Source organism: Vidua macroura, chromosome 3 (assembly GCF_024509145.1).
Source record: "Vidua macroura isolate BioBank_ID:100142 chromosome 3, ASM2450914v1, whole genome shotgun sequence".
NCBI lineage: Eukaryota > Metazoa > Chordata > Aves > Passeriformes > Viduidae > Vidua > Vidua macroura.
This window is the reverse complement of record NC_071573.1, coordinates 25,357,275-25,379,993: the sequence shown is the minus strand read 5'-3', so window position 1 is coordinate 25,379,993 and position 22,719 is coordinate 25,357,275. Positions and strand designations below refer to the sequence as shown.

The 22,719-nt window shown below is 41.1% G+C and overlaps 2 protein-coding genes across 3 annotated transcripts in view; one reads left to right on the top strand and one right to left on the bottom strand.

The window, feature by feature from the left end:
* SMYD2 (SET and MYND domain containing 2) overlaps nucleotides 1–5,296 on the top strand; it is a 41,574-nt gene extending 36,278 nt beyond the window's left edge. The window contains exon 13 of one of the 2 annotated variants that reach the window (XR_008436215.1): nucleotides 5,040–5,296. The gene's annotated coding sequence lies outside the window, so the exon portion shown is untranslated. Of the gene's footprint in view, nucleotides 1–501; nucleotides 1,418–5,039 lie in introns of those variants that run through there. The other variant, XR_008436214.1, reaches the window with a different exon arrangement.
* The window catches only part of PTPN14 (protein tyrosine phosphatase non-receptor type 14), a 109,900-nt gene that overhangs the window by 5,898 nt on the left and 81,283 nt on the right, over nucleotides 1–22,719 (bottom strand). The window contains exons 11-18 of the mRNA XM_053973123.1: nucleotides 20,590–20,647; nucleotides 17,282–17,360; nucleotides 14,133–15,622; nucleotides 11,536–11,679; nucleotides 10,297–10,515; nucleotides 7,126–7,254; nucleotides 5,950–6,184; nucleotides 3,835–3,998 (exon numbers count right to left, since the gene is read on the bottom strand). Of these exons, the coding sequence (XP_053829098.1) occupies nucleotides 3,835–3,998; nucleotides 5,950–6,184; nucleotides 7,126–7,254; nucleotides 10,297–10,515; nucleotides 11,536–11,679; nucleotides 14,133–15,622; nucleotides 17,282–17,360; nucleotides 20,590–20,647 (2,518 nt within the window). The remainder of the gene's footprint in view (nucleotides 1–3,834; nucleotides 3,999–5,949; nucleotides 6,185–7,125; nucleotides 7,255–10,296; nucleotides 10,516–11,535; nucleotides 11,680–14,132; nucleotides 15,623–17,281; nucleotides 17,361–20,589; nucleotides 20,648–22,719) is intronic.

Below are 22,719 nucleotides of genomic sequence, written 5' to 3'. Positions count from 1 at the left end.
AGATCCAGAAACCCCAACATCTGATCTGTCACAGCATGTTAGCAAATAATGGTCCAGGAGATATAGGTCTGTGAAGTGAAACAAGGACCCAGTATCCACAATACGTATTTTGCAGACTCTAGGCCAGCATCAGTTTGTTGCCACCTACTGAATATCCACTGGGACATATTAGGGGTTCTCCAAGAAGGCATCTTCCAGCTTAGTTTCACCAAAAAGAAACTCACTTGTGTGCCCTGAAAATGGTCTGCATCAGGAAGTAAAGTACAGTACTAAAGCACAGATAAGGAAATCCACTGGGAAGGCACAGCACTAACCCCATCGAGCAGGCACAGGCAGCCTGTAATGGTCTGAACTCAAAACCAAATGAGTTCTGTGAAACAGAGGCCCATGAGGTGAAGCGTTAGAAATTACTGCACATTTCATTAGGATGCTATCATCAGATTTCTGGCATTTAGGGAGCCAAAAACCTATGATGGTGTTGTGTTTTATCTGTTACAACAGGTACACGAGGAGCTATTGAGAAGTTGTTGAGCCATGAAGCTCAGCCTGCCAGGCTTAAATTCAAGCAGCGTGTAACGTGAGCCAAGCTGAGGAACACAAACCTTCTATGGCAGCAGTAAAAGTGAGCACTAAGATACACACTGGTTTTGAGGAAGTCCTTAAGCAGTTCAAGATACAAAACTGAAGAACAGCTACCCTATCAGGCAACATAAACTGCACTTTGTAGTGCCTGCTTGCAGAAACACCAAGAGAAACTCAGCAAGTCTTTTGACTGAGATTGCTGCTAACCCTTGGAGCCCCAACTGAGCATGGAATCTGCTTTCAGGCACATCTGAAGTTTCCTGGAAAGTTTAAAATAAAAGTCACGCTGCATATCCATTTCTGTCCATATATATAAAACTCCGAATCTCCATTCCATGTAAACAAGTATTAACTCATAGGCTATCACTTTCTGAAAACAAGGCCAAATATTCTGCCACATACCCCAATAAGCTGTTATAAAAGGACATCTCTAGAGAGTCAACGAGTGTAAATATTTGAGATGAGTAATGTCATATTATTATCAAACAGGTGCAAAGAAAAATGGAAGCTCTTTCCAGTTAACTTGGCTAACTTGGAGGAGGCCTCCCTGTGGACTCAGATGCTTATGAAATGGTCTTTGCTGAGCAGAGTCATGTGGAACCTGATCTCACCTGAACAACTATAACAAAAATGCAGGCCAGCCTTGACCGGCACATAATGTTCCTCTCTCAGCTTTTTCATTAGCTTTTAGTGGGCACACAGTGATCCATGCACCTCCTCAAAATGGAGATGGCTTTGCCTTATCTCAGAAATGGAAGAAAACCCCATCCTGCCTATTCAGGCTTACTATTTATAGCCAGCTTAGTATTTGATTCCAGGTAAGGAGAATCCTTAAATTCACCTTCATTACAATGTACATGTCAAAAAAACCAAAAACCAAAACCAAAACCAAACCAAAAAAAAAAAAAACAAACAAAACAAAACAAAACAAAAAAAGCCCCCCCCCCAAAAAAAAAAAAACCAAACAAAAAACAAAAACAAAACCAAAAAAAAACCACCACAGAAAAAACCACTACCTAATGCATTGCTAAGCTGGCACTTGCAAACAGAACAAACAAAAATGCTACTTATTTCTGCCTCCCAGACTGAAGATCTCCCATGTGAAAGCCTGCTGTAGATGCAATCATGAGTTAATGTCCCAGTGCCAAGTCTGGACTAAAAGTTGATAGAGCAGGTTCTCAATTACTTTCTCGTACTATGTGTCTACAGCAGTAAGGATGTAATGATATGACATTTACTTGCCATGCAGCAGTTACTGAAACTCTATCTTGCAATGAGATACAGCTTTAGACTCAACCAGCCATTGCCCAGAAGCCACAGTGACTGAAGCTGTATAGAATTTGATTAAACATGGCTTTTTACCTGAACCTGAAACCTCAGGCTCAAGAGTTCTGGTTTTTGTTCCAGCACTACTGCAGGCTTTCCAAAATGCTCTTTATCAACATTTTCAAACTCCCTCACAATTTTTCTTCACTGCTAAAATGTTAATGCATTTACTTGCTAGGACACTTCTGTGAAAACCAGTTCCTAAGACTAAAATATTTTAAGTGATAAGTAATTTTATTTCAGGAAAATGAAAGTACAAAATGAAAAGGAAGCCCTCTGTGCAGAATCTGTCACAAACTGAAAACATAAAGATTTTAAATATTTTTTTTTAAATTAGGTTTTAACAAACCAAAACCATTAACTTAGTACAATCTAGAGAAACAAAGGCCTTAATGAAAATTGTATTTATTGTTACTGTTGATTTTCATTATTAATCAAGACAAAAGAATGCTTTAAGGGGCATCAGAGAAATCCCTTATTATTGAGCACTACCATCAGGTCCTAGTGAAGTTGATGAAAACTCATATGAATGATGTCAAGGTTTAGATGTTGAGGTGCCAAAGCTACTCTTTGCCCAGTGGGTGACTTCGGTAAACCACAGACTGACTTCTGTAAACAGAGGTAGCCAGACCGTGTTGCACAACCCTTGGACATTGCTTCTGTGCACATACACAGGGTGCTGTAAACTATACACAACTATGCTGATGCTCACAAGCAATTCAGGATGGCTCTTCTAACTCTCCAGCTTTCCTCTGGCACACAGAAATTTCGTGGCTGCTATGTGAATAACAGAAGCAGGCATTTCCATGCATCAGTGCATAAGGAAAGTCAAGCAGGGTCTTGACTTTGGAGCCATTGCCCCACACTGGAGCAGCTACTGAGCAGCAGTCAGCACTGGGAGGCTGCTGGATTCCCAAGGCACATCTCTGTGGGCTCTTTCTTGGCCAGGATACCTCCTCTTTTCCCTTTCTCCCCCAAATAAAAAGCAAAAGAACAAAGTGTCGCCTGTGACACATATCTACAGGACAGCTTCACCTTCAGTGAGGCCCAAGCAGAGCTGGAGATTTGTCCCAGCTGATCTGAGCCCAGGATCTGTAGGGGTCTTGTAATTCCAGAATGATGAGCTGCTGGAGTCCTCAGTCTTCCCTGAACTCACCCAGTGGCAGATTATTGGAAGGGGCAGATGATATATGTTTGTCACTCTTGCTGCATTCTTATCTCTACAAGCAGCTTTGGTCTTTGAGCATTTTCTTTGGCAAGAGAAATCCCTGGTTTCCACAGTTGTCATGAAAACTGTGTGGCACATTGTTAGTCAAGATGTGATATTCTTCCTAGACAGTTTCCCAGTGACAGATGAAAATTAAGTTGTTAACCATGGTTGCTCTACTGGGGCACTTGTTCGTGACTCCAGTCTGTGCTACTTATAAAGCTGGCTGCAAACCCTAAAGCCTTATTCTCCACAGGAATATATAAATACACTTTTTCTTAAAACACAGTTAAGTTTCATTCCAGGTGAGACTACAAGAGAGAGGAAGGAACCCAAGGAGAGAATTTAGAGAGCAGAAAACTTCAGTTAAAAGAGCAAGGACATTATTCTCTAGCCTCTCTCAGGTACTGCTTGTAAACACACTGTCTCTAACCTTTTAATTAAATACAGGTATAGATTAGACTAAATTCTTACAAGAGGGAAGAAAGCCCTAACTTTGAATATATTAAAATTATTCTAATAAAAAAATTATATCAACTATACAGAAAACTACAGCAAGTAACCTGCCATGGAGAATCTCTGCCTGTCACATTTAAGGTCCTTGTCTTGCTCACACAGGTAACAGAAAGAAAGCACTTCAATGTCTTTTAATTTCAACCTCAGGAATGTAGCCAGTTAGCCAAGGGATGAGCTTGGGGTTTGACAGGAAGCTGACTTACTTCATTATGTTCCAAGCAGCCAATCATGAGCTCTGTTAGGATCACCACTCCAGTCCTCCCCACCCCTGCACTGCAGTGGACCACGATGGGAGGGTTGCAGGTGTTGCTGCTGTCCAGCACGCTGTTGGTGTGCCGACGCACTGACTGTATCTCCTCCAAGTAAGCTGCAAGAAGAGAAAGCAGGCAAGGTTGCAAACATCTACATGTCTAAATGTAAAAATTAGGTGGGGAGGGGGAAAGAGTGTGGAAAAGTTGTTCTCTGTCAAAGTGGCAATAATTTACATTTTTTACAACATAATAATTATCTTGGCCAGGGTGTACTGAACAGCACTGCATCCAGCAAATACCAGCTGGGTGTCAATTATTACTTGGGAGTCTGTTCCTTTAAATTAAATAGTTATTTTAAAAAACTAAATTCTGTTTTCCCCCTTGCAAATCTCCAGATCCCCTAAGCAGATGATTCTAGACATTACTTACAGCAATTCCTGCTATTAACAGGCTGGGATCAAAACAACAGCTAAGTCCCATTGAAACTACTGCCTGTCAAAGCTAGTATCACATGGGAAGCAAGTGTCCATCTGCCCTGTTTCCTCTCTTCCTTCTCCCTTCTAGACTCTGACAGAACCTCTCCCCCCCACTCTCTGCTCAGGGTTTGTTTCTCAATAGCTACAAGCCCTTCTGGGAGATCACTGCCTTGTTTTCCCTGAAGCCATTTGCAGAAAGCTAGGGACTCAGGAACAGCTGCCTTCTGTGGCTGTCCCAGCATCATTCAACACATCCTGCTGTCAGACCACGCTGAGAACCTCACATGCTGGAAGCTCACTTGGCTTCCCAGCACTCCAAGTGGGAAGTGAGACCTGAGCTGAACTCTCCTGCTGTGACACTTGGTGTCAGGGCACTGCAGCTCCAGCCATCCTCTCCCCACAGGCAGGATGGGGCTGGAGGCCTACCAACATCAGAAAAGCTGCATTTCAATGCACACAGGGAAACAGGACTCTAAGTGGTGGCAAACAATGGGATAGAGGAAATGGGGACAATCAGGTTCCAATTACTGCCATGCCCAACCACAGCTACAGAGGTTGGTAGGAGAAACAAATTATGAAACAAACGAGGAATTGGGCAATAGCTTTTCCTTGAAGACAATTTCCCTGGTACTCCTTTGCTGAAGCTGAAATGTCGTTTTTTATTTTTTGCCTTGGTGACAGACCTGGGGAAAGGAGGATGCACTATTTCCATCCAGCGTGTACCAAGCAACAGAGAATGTATCACTAAAGGACCGTAGCTGTGGCAAGACTGAAGTAGAACTAATGGATCTTCCTAAGAGGCTTAGCTGCCACAGAGAGACACTGCCGCTGCAAAGCTTTCAGAAACGAAGACGACAGACATCTCCAGCACATCAGTACACTATGTACAGACTCCTTTGGTGGTAATTTAAAGATTTCTGCATCATTCCCTACTGTAGTGCCAGAGACGTATCTTAAATAAAGGTTGAATTCCTATTACTTAATATGGGAGTGCTTATTACTTGCCAAGAATCAGGAAGCATTACTGACACATTACAGATGAATATCATTGCTGTATTTTCAGAAAAACATGAACCAGGACCATATGTAATTGGGGAGGCCCTTAAGCATTGCCTGGGTACATGTGGTTCAGTGAGTTCAGACTTAATGCATGTGTGATAGAGCCCTCTGCTCTTTTGCAAAAATTAAAACTGGAGGAGATGCACCTTATTTCAATAGCAACTAATCCTCTCTCATCCAGACCTTTCTAATCACATTTGTGTACAGTCTATTATCTCCTAAGTAGCTGGGAAATGGCAGTAAGTTACACCATCAGATCAGCTAGCAGAAGTATCCTATTATTTAAAATTTCCTGAGTTTTTGGCAGTGCTGCTGCCTTGGATTTTTCCTCCAGCTAATCACCTTAGCTCCTACCTCTGGAATACCACTTTTTTTTTTCCTCCAAATTGCAGCAAAGTATAACCTAGTTGAGGCCTGTGTAAACCACAACAACCACTTGATATTCAGTTCCAGCTCTAACTAGGTACAGTGAACTGAATCCAGTGTGAGCAATCTTTTTCTTGATATATCATGCAAAATAAAGGAATCTTACATAAAAAGCCTTGGACTTCTTCTGGACACCCATGGTCTGGCCAGTCAGTATACTGCAAATGCCACACTGTCCTCTCTTGTCCAGAGAGAAGATGCTTGACCTTCAGACCGGTAGTTGCAAAGCAGCCAGAGTCTGTGCGGAACTTTGTTGTCACCTTGAACTTCCCATAAGTGGCTGAGCTGTGCTTAGAGCCCAGTTTAGGCCAGTAGCGATGGCTCTTACTTCTTCCTCCCTCCTTGATAAAAAAACAAGGCAAAAAGCCATTAGTTTCTGCAATTATAAAGAAAGGGCATAAAACTCTCCGGATAAGCCAAGTATTCTTATTTTAAAGCACTGGAAGAGTAAGGAGCATCCCACAAAGTTAAGAAAATACCCATTAAAACTTAAACCTCTCAGCCATGTAATATTTTTAAGTGTAAAACTACTTGAAGACTCTTGTCTCATGACAAAAGACAGATACTGCCTAAAACACCTTGGTAAATATTCTCCTCCTGGGGAAGACTCTCCTTTAATTAGGAGGAGAATCTCTTCAGCAGTTTTAAAGTGTCTGTTCTTGATCAGCCTTGGGAACTGGACAGTGACTTGATGAGCTCTGTTACTCCCTGTGTTTGCTGAAAGCAAACATTCAGGCATGAAGCCGAATGCGGTGTTAGTTCACAACATGTGCCAGTTTTTACAACATAGCACATAGTTCTTGGATTACAATAGGAATAACTGTTTTGCTTGGCATAAGAATAAAAAGTTGTGGGGTGCTTTTGTTTGGGGATTTTTTGCCTTTTTTTTTTTTTTTACATGGACACTTCTATGGAAAGAACAGCTTCTGTTCTCTTTTCAGCTGATAAGAGTGATGGTATACAGAATTGGCCTTGGACGGTGTGGAAATCTCTGTCATTTTAACCAGGAGTAAGTTCAGTGCTCTCACATTCCAGTGGAAACATCTTTGTTTGGCTTGGCCCAAGCAGGGGGAAGGAGGGCTCCTGCTTGTTTCACTTCAGCATTTGCCAAACTGAGTGTCAGGAAGTTAGGAAGTATAATATGAGAGCAGTACAGGCATATGTTCAAACAGAGCCAGAGGAAAAGGGGATCTTGATAGGAAAAACAGGTTACTGGAGTGGGAAGTGATGATAACAGGAGATTGGCTCACATCAGAAAGAACGATTCTGTGACTTCACATACCTCTTCAGCTGTGACCATGGCTATAACATTCACCCCCTGTTCCCACACCATCTGCCAGAAGTCATGGCATGTGTGTGGCAGGGGTCCTTGGGTAGCAATGTAGTGCCACTCCTCTCCACCTACAGTCACCTGGGAGGAAGGGAAAAAGAAACCACCAGTTAGTGCCTGAATTCTCAGCAGTGTCTGTGCCAGAACTGCCTTTTAAACAAAAGAAACTACAGTGAAATCTTTACTTATTTGTTCTTCTACTTTTGGTTAAAATTGTGAACAAAAATCATCTTTTTGATAAGAGCAAATCTGACAAAACATAACCTTCAGTTCTTCCATGTCCTGTCTTGATGTCCATAACCATAAAGCTTTCTTGCCTCTTTTTTGCCATTGCATCTGGATCATACAGACAAAAAAAACCCAACCACCAACCAAATAAACAAATCTGCGCATTTTACTCACCTTGGGTTTTTCAGTCATGAACCTGAAAACTACCATAGAATAAATCCAGCACATCAGATACTTTAAAAGACCATGAGAAATTTAAAATTACCCAAAGCTGTAGTCATGTAAATCTATTTCCCAATACGCAACTGGTTCACCAACCACATCTTACAGAAGTATTTGTGTATTTGCATGACAAGTAATGAAATTCTTTTCAAAGCACTAACACACAGACTTACAGAGTGTAAATTCTGAAGTGCCCTGAACAGAGTCAGCATTACCTTGCAGTTAGCCAGTATAAAACACTGCTTTGTTTAACTGACAGAGGCAGTTTAAAAAAAATCACTTGTGTATTAAAAAAATCATAATTTTATGACACATAACTTGCTATACAGAAGAAAAGGCTTACAAAATCTTTTTTCTAACATCTTAGGTAAAAAACTGAAGTGCTTTTAGAACTATTACACAGCACTTCAAAAATATGCTTACCAGAAGAACCAGACAAACTCATTATTTTGGAAAGTTGAAATACTTTTCCTTCTCAGGCTAAGGCCTCCTTATTCTGTTTATTAGCCCAGAGCCACTTCTCCCACAGTTATAAATCCCAGAGAAGAAGATTTACAACAACAATGCTGACACATCCATAAATATCAACGTACTGGCAGACAACGCTACGAGGAATAATCAATAACTCTGACAGGTTCAACCACATACTGTGTTTGAGGTCTTTGAATACATTCTCAGAAATAATAAAATCAATTTATTTATTAGTCAAACAACTGCTTATTGATCTGGGATGCTTATGGTTTTACACCTGTAAATAACAGTTTTTGTACAATAACAAGTTTCTCATTTCACTGGAAAACTCTTTGACCCTGTACAACAGGCTCCTTTTCTTTATTTCATACTATGCAGCATTTTCTTTTTTGAATGATGGTTAAAAACAGCAAGACCAAGGCTGGTAGACTTCTTAAGTTCTTGTACTAGATGAGAATTAATATAAACTGCACAGCCCTAAGCATCATCCTGCACTTGGACTGATGGTCTGCAGCCATGAGTGCTAGTACAGCGTCACTGAGCTTTCTAAGTCAATACTGACCTGACACAGTCAGTCAGATGAAGTGCTCTTGAGAACCTTTGTGCTTAATCCATACATTTAATTACAATTTTTCTCTTTGGTATAGATGATGATCTTTGAATCTTAGCAATGATCCATGGTAAATAAGCAGAGAATTATTGTTAAACTGTGGGGCTTGCAGACCAAGCAGTGGGAGCTGGAATCCTTCAGGCATGGATCTTATCAGGATGACAGAGGAGTTTTCTTTGTCTACTGACTTCTCATCCAAGCCTCCTGGCACATGACATGAAAGGCCCATAAATAGTCTGAAGGGAATGGGATGCCTGGAATGTTTACTGCATTCTAATGCCCTAACTGCAGGAAATTAAAAATTAAATATTGGGCTGAAAACACAGGCACACACTGTGCTGCTGAGGTAAATTTCACAGATGCAATTTCACCTTCTAAGCAAAAGCACATCTGCTTGGCTTCTGAAAGCGCCGCTCCAAGTGCAGGAGGGAAACCCTGCCAAGGCCCTCTGTCAGGCATCAAAGCACTGCTGCCTGGTCCTGGGTGCTCCAAGGACACAAGATGTGTCTGTGTCCAACAGTGACACACAAGATAAAATGTGGGCTCAAAACTAGCCAGGGAAAATAGCATAATTTAGGAATATCTTTTTCTTTTTCTCCACCTACTTTGTAGGTAGAAAATTTGGGGCTCAGAAATTCATCATCATAGCAATGTCTGATTACACAAAAACTCAGTATCTGCTTCCTACCAGGCTATGCAGAAAAGCAACAAACTGCCAGGATCCTGGTTCAGAAATTATTCAGATAAAAAGTTCAGATTTGAATCACCAGGATCTAAAACTGAAATCATAGCCAAGGCCAGCAAGTCTCTTTAAACTTTAAAAGGCTTTTACTCAAGGAAAATATTAATTTAACAAGATGTTTTATTCATTATTTTTGAATTATTTCTTTTTAATTTGGATTTGGCAATGAGAAAACACAGAAAACCCTCTCTTACAACAGAATCTGTCACCTGATGCAGAGGATTTCTGTTACTTCTCTCAGGGTACAGTAAAAGCCAACAGAGGACTTTGCAAATACTGCTGTAAGCTTAAAGAAAAACAAGCATCTGTAGTCACTGGAGCATAGTTCACTGTTAAAATGGATCATGCTTGTTAAAACAGTCAGGTTGTCTCTCTATTTCTATAATGAATTAACACAAAACATAATTTGAAACATGGAAGTTCAATGCAGTTTCCAGTCAGAGATGCAGGGATCTTGCTGGTAAGTTCAATGCATACTTTAAAACATTGCTCTATCACACTGCAGGTACTAGGGCTGATCTAATGCCTTCTCATGAGGTTTGAGAAACATGGCACCTCTTTCTACACAAACCAGGAGAGTCATTCCACAACAAGCTGGCAGAGGTGGGCACAAAAAAGCCAGGATGCCTCTCTAAAATGACTTCCCAGTCTCCAGCAGTTAAATCAACTTATGCATCTTAGTTGATAGGAGACTTTAGAGATGCCCACGGTGACACACAAAGGCATAACGATACATCCTTAACCTTTTCAGAAGCTCCAGAGGTACAGAAGATGCTGCTGTGCAGGCAGAAATGCAAACAAAGCTTTTGTACACCTTCATTTGCCAAGCGAAACTCAAGCAAGTTTTTACCTTTATGTGTGAAGCATTGATGTAGCCTGTATTGTTTTCTTTGGTCGGCACCAGCTCCACTCGGTTCTCCTCGTAAGGAACGACCTCCCTGACGCGGTTGCGCTCCGTGTTTTCAGGCAGGGCAGCAGTGGTGAAGATCCCATCTGCCTTTTTCTTTGGAATCTGTTCGTATTCTGTAAACACCATCCCCTCCTCCAGCTTCCTCTTCAAGATTTTGCACTAGGATTTAACAGAAAGGAGCACCGACCCATTAATGCTTCTGGGAAGAACATTTACCACTAGACTCATCCATCCATACTTTGAATTCCAATACACAGCCATAGCATTCTCTCACTCACTCCTTCTGCATTTATTTGAAGAAATATGACACACTTATTTCTACCAAGTTAAACCACTGGGAAATTTTACAGTTTTACATTCCACCTCCGCATTTTTGAAGACTGATAGCATAAAAGGCAAACCTGTGCTAAATAATCTTGGTTCAGCAAGAATTTCAGCATGAATATATGATTGCAACATAACAGATATTTTTGTTTTTCCAGGAAGAAGATCATACTGCAAGAAGTGTGATATGGCCCACATTTTCAAAATACTGCCTAACTCACAAGGATGCAATGCCTGTGGTTGAACACAACCCCACATACAGACAAGGTGGAGGTGAAGCTCTACTCCCTGGGTGCCAGACAACACAAGGCTGCAAATTTCTATCCAGAAAACCAGAATGATTCTTTGCAAATTTGCTTCTCAAATCTTAACAGCAGCAACTGTTTTTAATATCTGAAATTCCATATACACACACACACTCCTATGTGTGCAAACAGCAGGAGGCAAACAACTTTTCTTTTTTAATTTAATCCCATTAGAGTCATTAACCAAACTCCTTATCTGTATCAGAACGTGAAAAACAGTTTCTGTGGGTGAGCACTGTAGAACTTCACCCGATCAAGTGAAAAATGTGCAAAGTTTTAGATTTACAGATTAATCTTGAATGACATTGTACAGTCAGGTGAAACAGAACAGCCTCCATTTTCACTGACTTCAGTAAATGTTCAACACATTTGATTTTTCACCTGCATTCAAAGACATACCAGTGTTAGCCACAGACCTTTTGCATTAATGGCTCTGAAAGCTTTTAAGAGACATTTTTTTTCACATTTTAAATCAGATTTTAGTATTTTAGATACTTCATGCTGCTGGGAACAAAGAGAACAAGCAACATTTCGTGAGGCTCCATCTTACCCTCTCATCCATTGGCACCTTGGTGACTTCATCCTGGCTGTCCTCCGGCACTGGAACCCTAGCAACTGAGAGTCCGTTCAGTGCTGCCAACATCAAGGGCCTCTTCTGAGCCTCCAGGCCTGCCATCTTCTGCTTTTCTAGATTCTTTTGGCAAGAAAAGGCACGTTTTCATCTCTGTGTGATTATTTATAATGCCAGTAAAATGCTGGAATGTTTTTTTAATCTCCAAAATCTGCAACTCTCTGGCCAAGGAATGCAGATGATCACCATTAGCATCGTAAATTCAAATACAACCTCTATTCTTCCTGCTATTCCTCAAAGGCCTGCTCCTACATGAGCACAGAATTTTAATTTCAAAGAAGCAATCCCAGCATGTAATACAGTTTACATGCCATCAAAAGACACACAAATACAATCTCAAGCATTTTCCTGCAGACACTATTCTGGATGCAGGACGCACAAAGCATCACCCTATTACATTAAAGTAGCACTACCAAAGCCAAGATACCTCGGGCATCTTTTGAAATGCAATAATTTCAATCTATAACAACAAACACTAAAACACAGGCCATTGTTTCTCTTCTGTGATGATAATGCTTAAAATGAGAAGTCTTCTGATGCACTTAGCTTTTATGGTGATTCAAACAGCACCCGTGATATATTCTGCACTAAAAACTGAGCTTGCATGTCCCAGAAACTGAATGCAATAGCAGCCAGGGAGGGATATTATTTATCATATTCATGAATCATATTATGGTATGACATGGAGAACCAGAGCATGAATTTTAAATTCATCCTGCTGCCTCCTCCTTATGCCACTGGGAGTTGAAGCATCAAAAAAGACGGAGCATCTCCAGAAGTGCCCAAATTAGGAATATTTTATTCCATTTCCTTAACAGCTCTTTCTGCTGGATTTGGAAGAATGGATAAGCAGAAGGGGTGCCTGGTTCTCAGTACACATTTGGAAGCTGCAGTCACCAGATGGGCCAAACCCAGCTCCTAGAAATACACGATGGAACCTGAATGCCCTCAGACATATAGATATGCCTTGATTTTTCAAAAGCTTGTGAGCTTTTTCCTCACCACTGGGTTCCTCCAGAGCATTAAGAAAAAAAAAAACAAAACACAAACATCCAAACCCACTCTGGCTTCTTTTTATACTTACAGAAGGCAGGAAAATGCAAGTATTTTTCTTTTGTTTGGGAACTTTATTATTTTTACTACTTCAAAGGTGAAACAGAAAAAAGTTTATGCTTGACAGATCAAGGTCACCAAATTACCATCAATATAACACCTGATTCCTGTGACATAAAGAAGGTCCACACATGTCAAGATTCCTGATCTAGACTGAAACCACCTTTAAAAACTTAATGCTAAGGCTACCCCTTACTTCCTTTTTTTCCTTTTTACTTTCTATTTTACATTTAAAGTTTAGGAGTTGTCAAGGACTAAACTCAGTCTCCATGTTGCAATTTAGTAGCTCAGGCTGTATCGCTGTTACATCAGCATAAGGATGCCCAATGGACAAGAACAGCATTGGACATGTTTAGAACATTTCTTTGAATATACAGTAGTATTTAAATCTAGCGAGTCATTGATCTAGTACACTACAAACTCTTTTCTGCTTTGGACCATTTAGGTGCTTTATTAATTTGTTTCAGGAATTATTTTTGTTTCAGACAGTGCTGAAAATGAGAACTGCATCATACACTTGGGTTTCTGTGACTGCAATTGCACTGCTCACAGCACTACACCAGGTGTAGTCACTATATATGTAGGTCACTAAAGGATAAGCACCCCTCATATTTCTGTCATTGCCTTTAAATACTTCTTATTTTGAATTTGTTGCAAGTTTAACAGAACTCTGCTTCTCATACTTGAGTGCATTTTTAACAAAATAAACAATCCAGATGCTCAACCACACAGCCTCTACATCTGCTGCTTCTCTATTTAGATATCCGGCTCCTCAGTTACTGGCAAAACCGACAATCCATATTCTAGGGCTACCAGGTTTTTATTCAGAGAACTACATTACATAAAGTGGCAGGAAGGGAATTAAAGATCATTTGAAAAAAATCCTGAGTTGCCATTATGTTATGTGATACTTCACCTGACACCCTTGCAAATGAGGAATAAAACACCAGTGCCAAAAACTCAACCTCCCACCCATCTCGGCAAATGCATTCCAGACTCGCCCTGCTCTCAAATCCTAAAGGGAAGTAGGCATCAAGGGGGGCTTTGCCATCAGCCTCCTCATCCCCAGATGCCTGCCCTGCCATCCACCCATCTCCAGCCAGCACTGCTGCCAGGCCGGTGGCATCCTCAGCTGGGTCAGACGCAGGTCTGGCCAGCAGCCAAAGAGCCACAGCTGAGGCAACAGACAAGCCCAAGCAGTGCATGGGATCAGCCCTCTTGACAGCCCACAAAACCAAATTGCATGTGGCACTTAATATCACATTTCCCAAATATAAGCAAATCCACAGCTTCCCACCCACACGTTCCCTGCAGTTTACTGACCCAACAGTTTTTTGGGATGGAAGTTGACCTGTGTGATTACTAATTTCCAAGAAGCCACCGCAACAGAGGAAGGCACTTACCCTCATCATGATCTCTCTTTCTATAATGCTGTCCTCGATAGAAAACATTTCAGACACAGGCCTTTCCTTGACCGGCTCTTTCTTGACCCGCTCCTTCACACTGGTGAGGTCAGGTTCCGAGATAGAGGGCCCCAGTGAAGACCCATTTATTGCCACTTGATCAGTTCGAGAGACACTGATGGCTTTGGAAGGCCCTGGCCTCATGGCCTTGGCCCTGGCTACAGCCACAGAAATGCTAACGTGGTCCTGCCTCAGTGCTCCGTTGCTGACACTTTTACGAGGCCCAGGATACTCCGGAGGAGGTTTATTTGGTATTCTAGCCAAGGCAGCTTGCAGCTGAGCACTGTACTCCATGTTCTCATGGAGGGCTGCTATCCGGGACACGGATTCCTGCGTTTCTTCTTCCTCTTCGCTTTCACTGCTGTGTATCAGCATTGTGGCATCAGAAAACGTCTTTTTGTGGTGGTAGTGAGGGACTTGCTGAACTTCGTGCCCCATCTGAACCGACTCTTCTGGCTGCACCTGCTCCCGCAAAGTGTTCCTGCGCGGCAGAGGGGCGTTTAAAGTTTTTAAGGCCATGGCTTCTATCCCACGCACCATATTGCTGATGACCTCCAGGCTGTGGCGCTTGTTCACCGCCGCGTGATGCTTCACGGCCATGAGGGGCTCACTGACCTCCTGCAGCGACTGGCGCACCACCGGCGAGCTGTCCTCCTGGAAGGTTTTCACTGAGAGCTGGACCTTACGAGTGACCAAGTCGGGGCTGCTGCCACTGACGTACTTGTGCCGGTGGCTGGCCAGGTCGGGCGTGCTGGTGGCGGGACGTGGGCGCGGGTACGGAGGCGGGGGTCTGAAGAGATAGTTCTTGAGCATGTGGGTGGTGTTGTAGCTCTGGCTGCTCTGCAGCTGCATGTTGGCCAGTTCTGGGGTGCTGACCGTGTGGGATATGGCGCTGGCTGCTGTCTTATTCTGAGCAGCATTGTTAGGGTTCATTTGGTCAGACGGGGCCACAGGCTTGTTATAGCCACCCCCCTGGGGCCCATAGGTGATCGTGTAAGGGTGCCTCTCTCGAATCTCAGGCTGGCTGTAAACTAGGTCCTCTGGCTGGTTGTAAGCATGCGTGTTTCCAATATTGAGATTTCTCAAAGACTGGCTTTGGCTGTCCATCTGGATCACCCCTCTCTTCATTTGCCTCATGACAGTTTCATAATCTGGAGTTGGCCTGTAAGACGGGACGATGATTGCACTGTGTCTATGGCTGGGGATATAGTCTGCTCTCATGATGTCACTTCCCGGGATGCTCAGATTTGAGGACATTGGAGATGCCTGGATGAAATTCTGTGAGCGATTGAGGGAGTTCATGCTGTGGGCACTGCATACACTCCCATTGGGTCCATTACCATTCAAGTAGCTGAAGTCCACTGGACACCTATCCAAACTGGTCTGAGACCTACAGTAGAAAGTTTCTTCATTTCCATGGAAAATGCTATCTGTGTAGAGTAGAGAGAGAAATGTTGACAATTTTAACCCACAAGGACTTATTCACTGATAACAAAACTTCAAATGCAGTCTGCACCGCTGAGTACAGAGACAGCTTAGTGCACAAGTGTAGGGAATGTTTGGTCTTGGGAGCATCCTTGAGCCATCAAAATAGAAATAAAGCAAAGCTACCAACGTAAACATTCCCAGCACTTAGCAAAACATGGTAGTAGTTCAGATCCTCGTGGGAAAAATGAAATGGGAAAGAGAGGAAGTGTTTTTGCCTGAGGTGGCAAGGAAGAATAAAGGGGAATCTCCTCCCTTAGCATGGTGAAAGGGTTCACTGATGCTGACACCATAAAACTCCAGTGCTGCAAGCATATGGTTAACCTGAAAAATTCTCTTGTCTCTTCTGTTGATACATGGCTGTCTGAGATTCAGAGTAGCAGAGAACTGTGAAATTGGAAAGCCTAAGTTAGACCAATCAACAGTTTTGAGGATCTGAAGTGAGACACATTTGAGTGATCAAAGCTCAGGAAAAAAAAAAGAAAAAAAAAAAAAAACAAAAAAACAAACAACAAACCACCCTGCAGATGCACTATAGAATGTTAAATACTTCAGCAAAACCCTGAGAGGAAATCAAGACAGTAAAGATCATATACTGGATCACAACTTTACTGCAAGACTGCCCTTGTTGAAAATCCTGTAAGAAAAGAGTAATAGCTTCCCAAACTCTGAAATCAGCTAGTTCTTTGAAAATGTAGGAAAGTCTGTTGTAAAACTAAGGGAATTTTACAATTCTTCTAAAATTGAGAATATTCTTCACGGCCTTACCTTCACAGTAGAATAGTAGTAGCCACTAAGTCAATCCTACTGTATGCAAGGAACTCTACTAAATGGCTCCTTTCAAAACTTCCCAAATTCTACCTTTAAAATAGTCAGACCCCACAACCCAAAACACTAACAGGTGTGATTGAGAGTTCCTCTGCTGGTGAGAGTACTTCAGCTGTACCTGTCATGAATTGCAAAGAACAGCAGCCTAACAGACCTGGCTACGTGTATTCCAAAAGGTGGGGTTAAGGGTGTGAGACTCAAGCTGTTTAGGGGCTGGGCTCTATTCCCAGACTTGATCAAAGTAACCTGGCACAACCTCTTAAAGAATTTATTTGTCAAACATGGGCGTGAAAATAGTTAACCCTCCTTGTGTCTGTAAGGCTAACAATGCAGACAGATGGTGGTGAAAGATCAGCAGAAAAGGTTGTCTACAGATACAGTTTCATGGACAGAACATTATGACTTCTCCTACAGTAAAAGCTTTTTGCTGTCTCCTTTTCCCTCACTCGGTTTCTCTCCCTGGCCCCAGCTGGCACGGCCTTTGAGTACAGCCATCATACTCCCTTTAGAAATTATTTTTTCAGCTCACTGAACTGGAATACCAAGGTTAAGGTCCATATAATCATACACAGATATTTTAGGGAAATTTGAAAACTGAAATTGGACTTCAAACAGAAGACTTACTGCAACATTAACTATAAAACTGCTAGTTCTCCTGCAGCAGCAGCTCCCATTTGACTATGATGGCATTATAAATCTAGATATAAGGCATAGGAGCTTCTTTGCATACACATAAAATTGAAGTACATTAAAGGGAAAATATATGCTGTAAGTACCTTGTGAATTATGCGTTTCAGTGTAGTGCTCTCCACACTGGACATGCATAGGAGGCAGTATAAAAGGATGTTGTCTTGGCTGAAATAAAAGCACAAGGAAATAAAAAAGCATTAGAACTTCACTTGCTACAATTTTTGCAACTGAAACTGGAAACATGGTTCTGTGCCCTTTCTACTAAATACTGCTCTTTCTTACCTAGCCAAAAACACATCTTGGAAGTTCCTTATAGGACAGAGAATAACTTTTTGTAAATTGCTTGCTAAATTTTGTTACAGAGTACAAAACTGACCAGTTAAGACTCCTTTAAGCACAACTACTTCACAAAAAAAACCATCCACAATTTCAACTATTTTAAAATTCTTCACATTTTTATTAAAAGCCCTTGCCCTTGAAGAATTAAACCCAAACAAAACAGACACCTAATCAGGACAAAGGCAGACAAGGAACAAAGTCAAGGACTTAGGACACTGTTATTCCCACAATAAGACAACATATGGACTTAAAATAACTCTGTAAATTACACAAACATTGAATTCCTTAGATAATGAAATCGAGTTTACGCCAATAATCTATACTGAAAGAATTATTTTAATGCAAATCTCAGAGGGGGCAATTCAGCAGTAAATCAGTAGGACCATTTACAGAAAATAATTCAGTGCTGATGCCGTATTCCCCAGCTTTGTCCCTTGGTAAACCAACATGTTTTGCAATTCTACTTTGCCACCTGCACTGCTACGTCCTGTCTGGTGTCACTGAGCAAAGTTTATGAAAACATATTTCAACATATGAAGTAAGCAGAAAGACAAGGAAGACACTTCTGTCTCATGAAAGTGTCTTCCTTAGCAGCAGAATAAGGGCTTTTCATCTAGGCTGATTCATGTAGCTCAGACTATTAAGGAATACTGTGGATGCCCCAGGCAAAAAACCCCACATAATCTGCCTTTGCGTGCACATGCACCAAATGAGCACCATGCAAGTTTGCTAGCAAAGAGGGGGTGGGAAAGGGGTAAGATTTACATTTTCCATGTAAATGGTGAGAAGGAATGAGAATCAAAGATACTGAGCTCAGTATGAATTCTTGCATATAAAACAGTTGTGTTAAGCCAGAGCTGGAAAACAACAAGAAGTATTTTTGCTACAAGAATTACTTCCAAAGGTATAAAACCCTAGTCTCACTGAACAACCTGGGCCAAGGAGACTGCTGTTGATAATTTGAGGCTGGAACTAACTGAGATGCTGGAAAGCCTAACAAATGGAGGGCAGAGGAAAAGTGCAAGGAAAGAGAAGTGACTTCTACTAAGAATGCATACAACTGGAGCAGACGGTTTTCTTTGTGTTAGATGTTATGAAAGGTATCGGCAAGGAATCTGGAATTTGTATTTCTAAGGCCCATCTGCCTCCTTTGAAAAAAGAGAACCCTGGGGTCTGCAGAACAATATCCAAATTAATGATGACTTGGATTTTTTTAGAAATCAGGTAATTAAACACACCATTATATTAAGATCTCCTACACTGAGGTTTTTTTTCTGGAAAACCAACATTGCTGGGTGGTCTGACAGGAAAAAGAGACAGCAGAAACCATGCCAAAACCATATAAAGGGTCTTGATCTGAAAGTAAAGAACATGATCCCTAGTGAAGTGGCAGAGCCTCACCCCAAAGATTCCACTTCACTTCCCATTTCTGCCTACTGATTTATTGCTACACAGGACAAATGAATAGGTAGGTGTATGAAGGTATGTGCAGTTCAGACAACAGTCAGGAGGGCTTTTTTTTTCCTCCCAAAGAGAACTGTTCCAACAAGTTAACAAAACAATTATGAAAAAGGCAGCTGAAAGTTCACTGTGAGTAATCAGCAGCCCAGTACACTTTTCAATTGATGGACCAAATTCTTCCGCTTAATCTTCCTGAGACTTTGGGGATTTAAAGCTTGTTGCATGCTTATGTTTAAAACAAAGTGGCAGCACAATTTGTTTTTCTTTTGAAAGAGCAGACTTCCATTTTTCATATATAATTTAGAAAGCAGTTCACTTTTACCCCTCATGATATAACAGAGGCTGTAGCATAAAAATGCAAAGCGTCATTCATTTTTTCACCTTCAGTTTTTCATAGTAATTTCCAGGGTTCTAACTCATAGAAACCAAAAATACTGTAAATATGCCACAGAGAATGCAATACACAGCCTGTGTACTGCATCATGACACCTTAGAAACACCTTAACAATGGAAGGACAAAGAAATCTCGAGGCAGCTACAGCAGCTTTCCTGCCAGTGCCTGGAAAACAGAGTGCAACTTTTAGATCTAATGGATTATGTATACATAGACACAGGAAAATAACCCATGTTGAAATCTGCAAGGATAAAGCTATCCTAAATGGAACATTTTCACAAACTGTAACCATACTGTGGGGAAATGTCAAGAAAAGACTTGCCCACATCAGCTTCCTGCCATGCAGCAATAGGGTAATGGACTTTTCACTCTGGAAAGGTCTACAAAGGAGGTATAACCTATACCACACATGAAAACTGGCAACCTGCATAGAGATATTATTGCCCTCTGTCCAAGGAACCAGCAATGCTACTGCTAAAGAAATTTAGAATCTGTTAAATAAGATTAAAAAATATTGACATGCTAAATGCTAAAACTTAATCCAAAACCAGCTTTTTTAGAATGGATGGGAGAAAAAAAAAAATACTCACACATGACCTTTTTTTTGTAAATATTTCAGGAAAAGATTACCCAGTTTTGTCAGATTCATAGTGTTTCTGGGGATTAGTTTAATGGAAATAAAAACAATTTAAGAAAAACTCTGAATCGCAAAACCGACTGGTTCTAATAGTTTAACTTAAATTAACAGTAACTTCACACATAAAATAGGGTCTTAACCCAAGAAGCTGCTAAATTCTAAGTAGTCTTTATACAAAAACATGAGGATTGAAGAAATGTGAAATGTAACATTTTATAATGACTAGATTTGATGCATAGAGCACAAGACATTTCAAATCCTTTCTAGAGGATTATTTTCTCTACATATTGAAATAACCTCAATGCAGCAGAAAAAATGCTCAATTTCTAAAGGGCAAAGAAAAGTACAATGCCTTGAAGACTGTAATTTTTACTGCTCACTGGTGATCTTATCCAGTTAATCAATCTGGGCAGTCACACTCTTGAAACTCATTCCAATCACATTGCCAACAAGAAGTGAGTTAATGGGCTTATTTGAAATTTAGAAAGTAGTTCATCTTACACAATGCCTCATCCCATCAGAAATGGTATAGATATTCTTAAAGACCTCACAGTGGCACGTACCAAAGAAGACCTACTCCAGGTTGGCCGTCGTCGGATAGGGGGAGGAGAATTTGATTGTCTGTGGAGGAAAAAGAGAAATTATAGAAACCACAATATCTCGATTCTGAGTCAAGAATGAATGGGAAAAACAAGATGTGAAGAACCCGTTCATATTGCTCATTACTGAGATTTTCAGATATATGAATAAATGAAAATAATTCAGGTTCTCCTTTAAATACAGGAAATGTTCCCATTCCAAATTTTACATGCTTTTTGTCCATTTGACTCACTTGGAAACATGTCTCAAGTAAAAAAACTGAACATGGCAGACAGGTACAGTCTCAGGTGATTTAATGTGAACATTAAAACAAGGACGATCTTATGAAATGGATAGCAATCACTCCAAAGCAATGCACACAGATCAGGAAGAAAAGGAAAAAAACCAACTGTTAGACAATACTAGCAGAGCCACATACAATGTTAGAGTAGCCAGGTGCAGTGGAAGGAACAAGGAATGTAGAAGGAAAAAAAAATGAGGAAGGGAAAGAAACAAGTTGAAGGAGGTAGAAATATAGTGCTTACGTGAAGAGAGGAAAGGTGGAATTTGTCCTCTTACAGTTTCTGATCTGGTGAATGATGTTATGTGCAATTAGAGGAAAGGCACACAGGAAAACAAACAACTATCATTTTAACACAGAGGGCAGGAAAATTATTTGGCTAGAAAACACACACCAGATTATGCTGCCATCAATATCTGTAGCTCTAGCACACAAGCTTATACCACGTGAGATCATGGAAAGAAGAGCAATTCTAATGACAAAAATACATTGAAACTTGTTATTTCACTCTTTGACTTCATGACATCCCCTACCTTTATTAGTCCAAATGTCTGCAAGTGGCCTATGAATCTGCTACATACAACACATTCATAGGACCCACATACTTATGATTCAGTGTTTGGGGAGAAACATGATCAAAAGCTATGGATTGTGACCGGTAACAGAAAGTTCTCTCTGTTGACCCCAACACAGCTTCAAAGGGGAAATATCCCAAGGTGACAGACTATGGTTTTTGACTGTCACAGGGAAAACAATCAGGAGCTCCCTTTGAATTCAATCCCTCTGGAACCATTAAACTGAATTTAGCATTGCACTATTGAAATCCATTATATGCTGCTAAGAAATGTCTTTCCCAGTCTTCCACTCACCTCCCAGGAACTGTAAGCAACATGTAAAATCTAACCATCATCTCTTTTCTGTAAGCGCAAAGATTACTCGGAGCAGTTCACCTCACTGGACTCTCCTGTGCTCTAACTCACCATATGTTAATATAATGTGTGCACACGTGAAAGACCTTCCAATCTTCCCCTCATAATTTTGGCTTTATTTTCCAACAGATGGCATTACCCAGCTGAACAGATGGGATGTCCAGCTCTAACTAGAGTTGTTGATAGAGATGAGACTTCTTCATGGTAAGTTTTGCAAGAATTTAATTTTCTCTGCTATACACACCCAGCACACCAGGAAAATTTCTCAAAACTCTAACCTTTTGAAAGCCAAATTTATCTCAATCTGAAAATGTGTGCTGGTGTAAATTAAACATCTCAGCTAAGAAACAGACTTTTGAATTAAAGCTAAAGCCTAATGAATTCCTCCTTCAATTAGAAGGAATCCACCTGTGTGAGAGGACTAGCTCAAGGCCAGTTTCTAAGAAAGTGCTCAAACCAGAGCCTAAAGGAGACTTCAGGTTTAGATTTACAATCTCTGCTGTGTTGTGGTAGCACAGCTATGCTGATTAACACACCCAGGTGTCCTCCCTCGTTCAGCATGCACAAGAGGCAGATAAATTATCCTGCCCAAACTAGAAGATGACAACCTCCACTTTCCAGCACCTTTAGCTGCTGGATGGGCAGTGCATCTGCTGCTACAGCTGACATTTTGACATGATAATCTATGTCACCTTTCACTCCAGTTTAGGCCAATAATCTGGGCTGTCAACAGCAGACACCAAGGCCTTTGATTCAAGACTCTCTGTAGGATTTGGCTGCTTGGAGAACATCAAAGCTCATAAGGCTCAGAATGAAATTTTATTCTCAACTATCTGTTCTTGCTGTTGGTTAAAACAAAGCCAGAAAAAAAGGGAAAGGGGAGA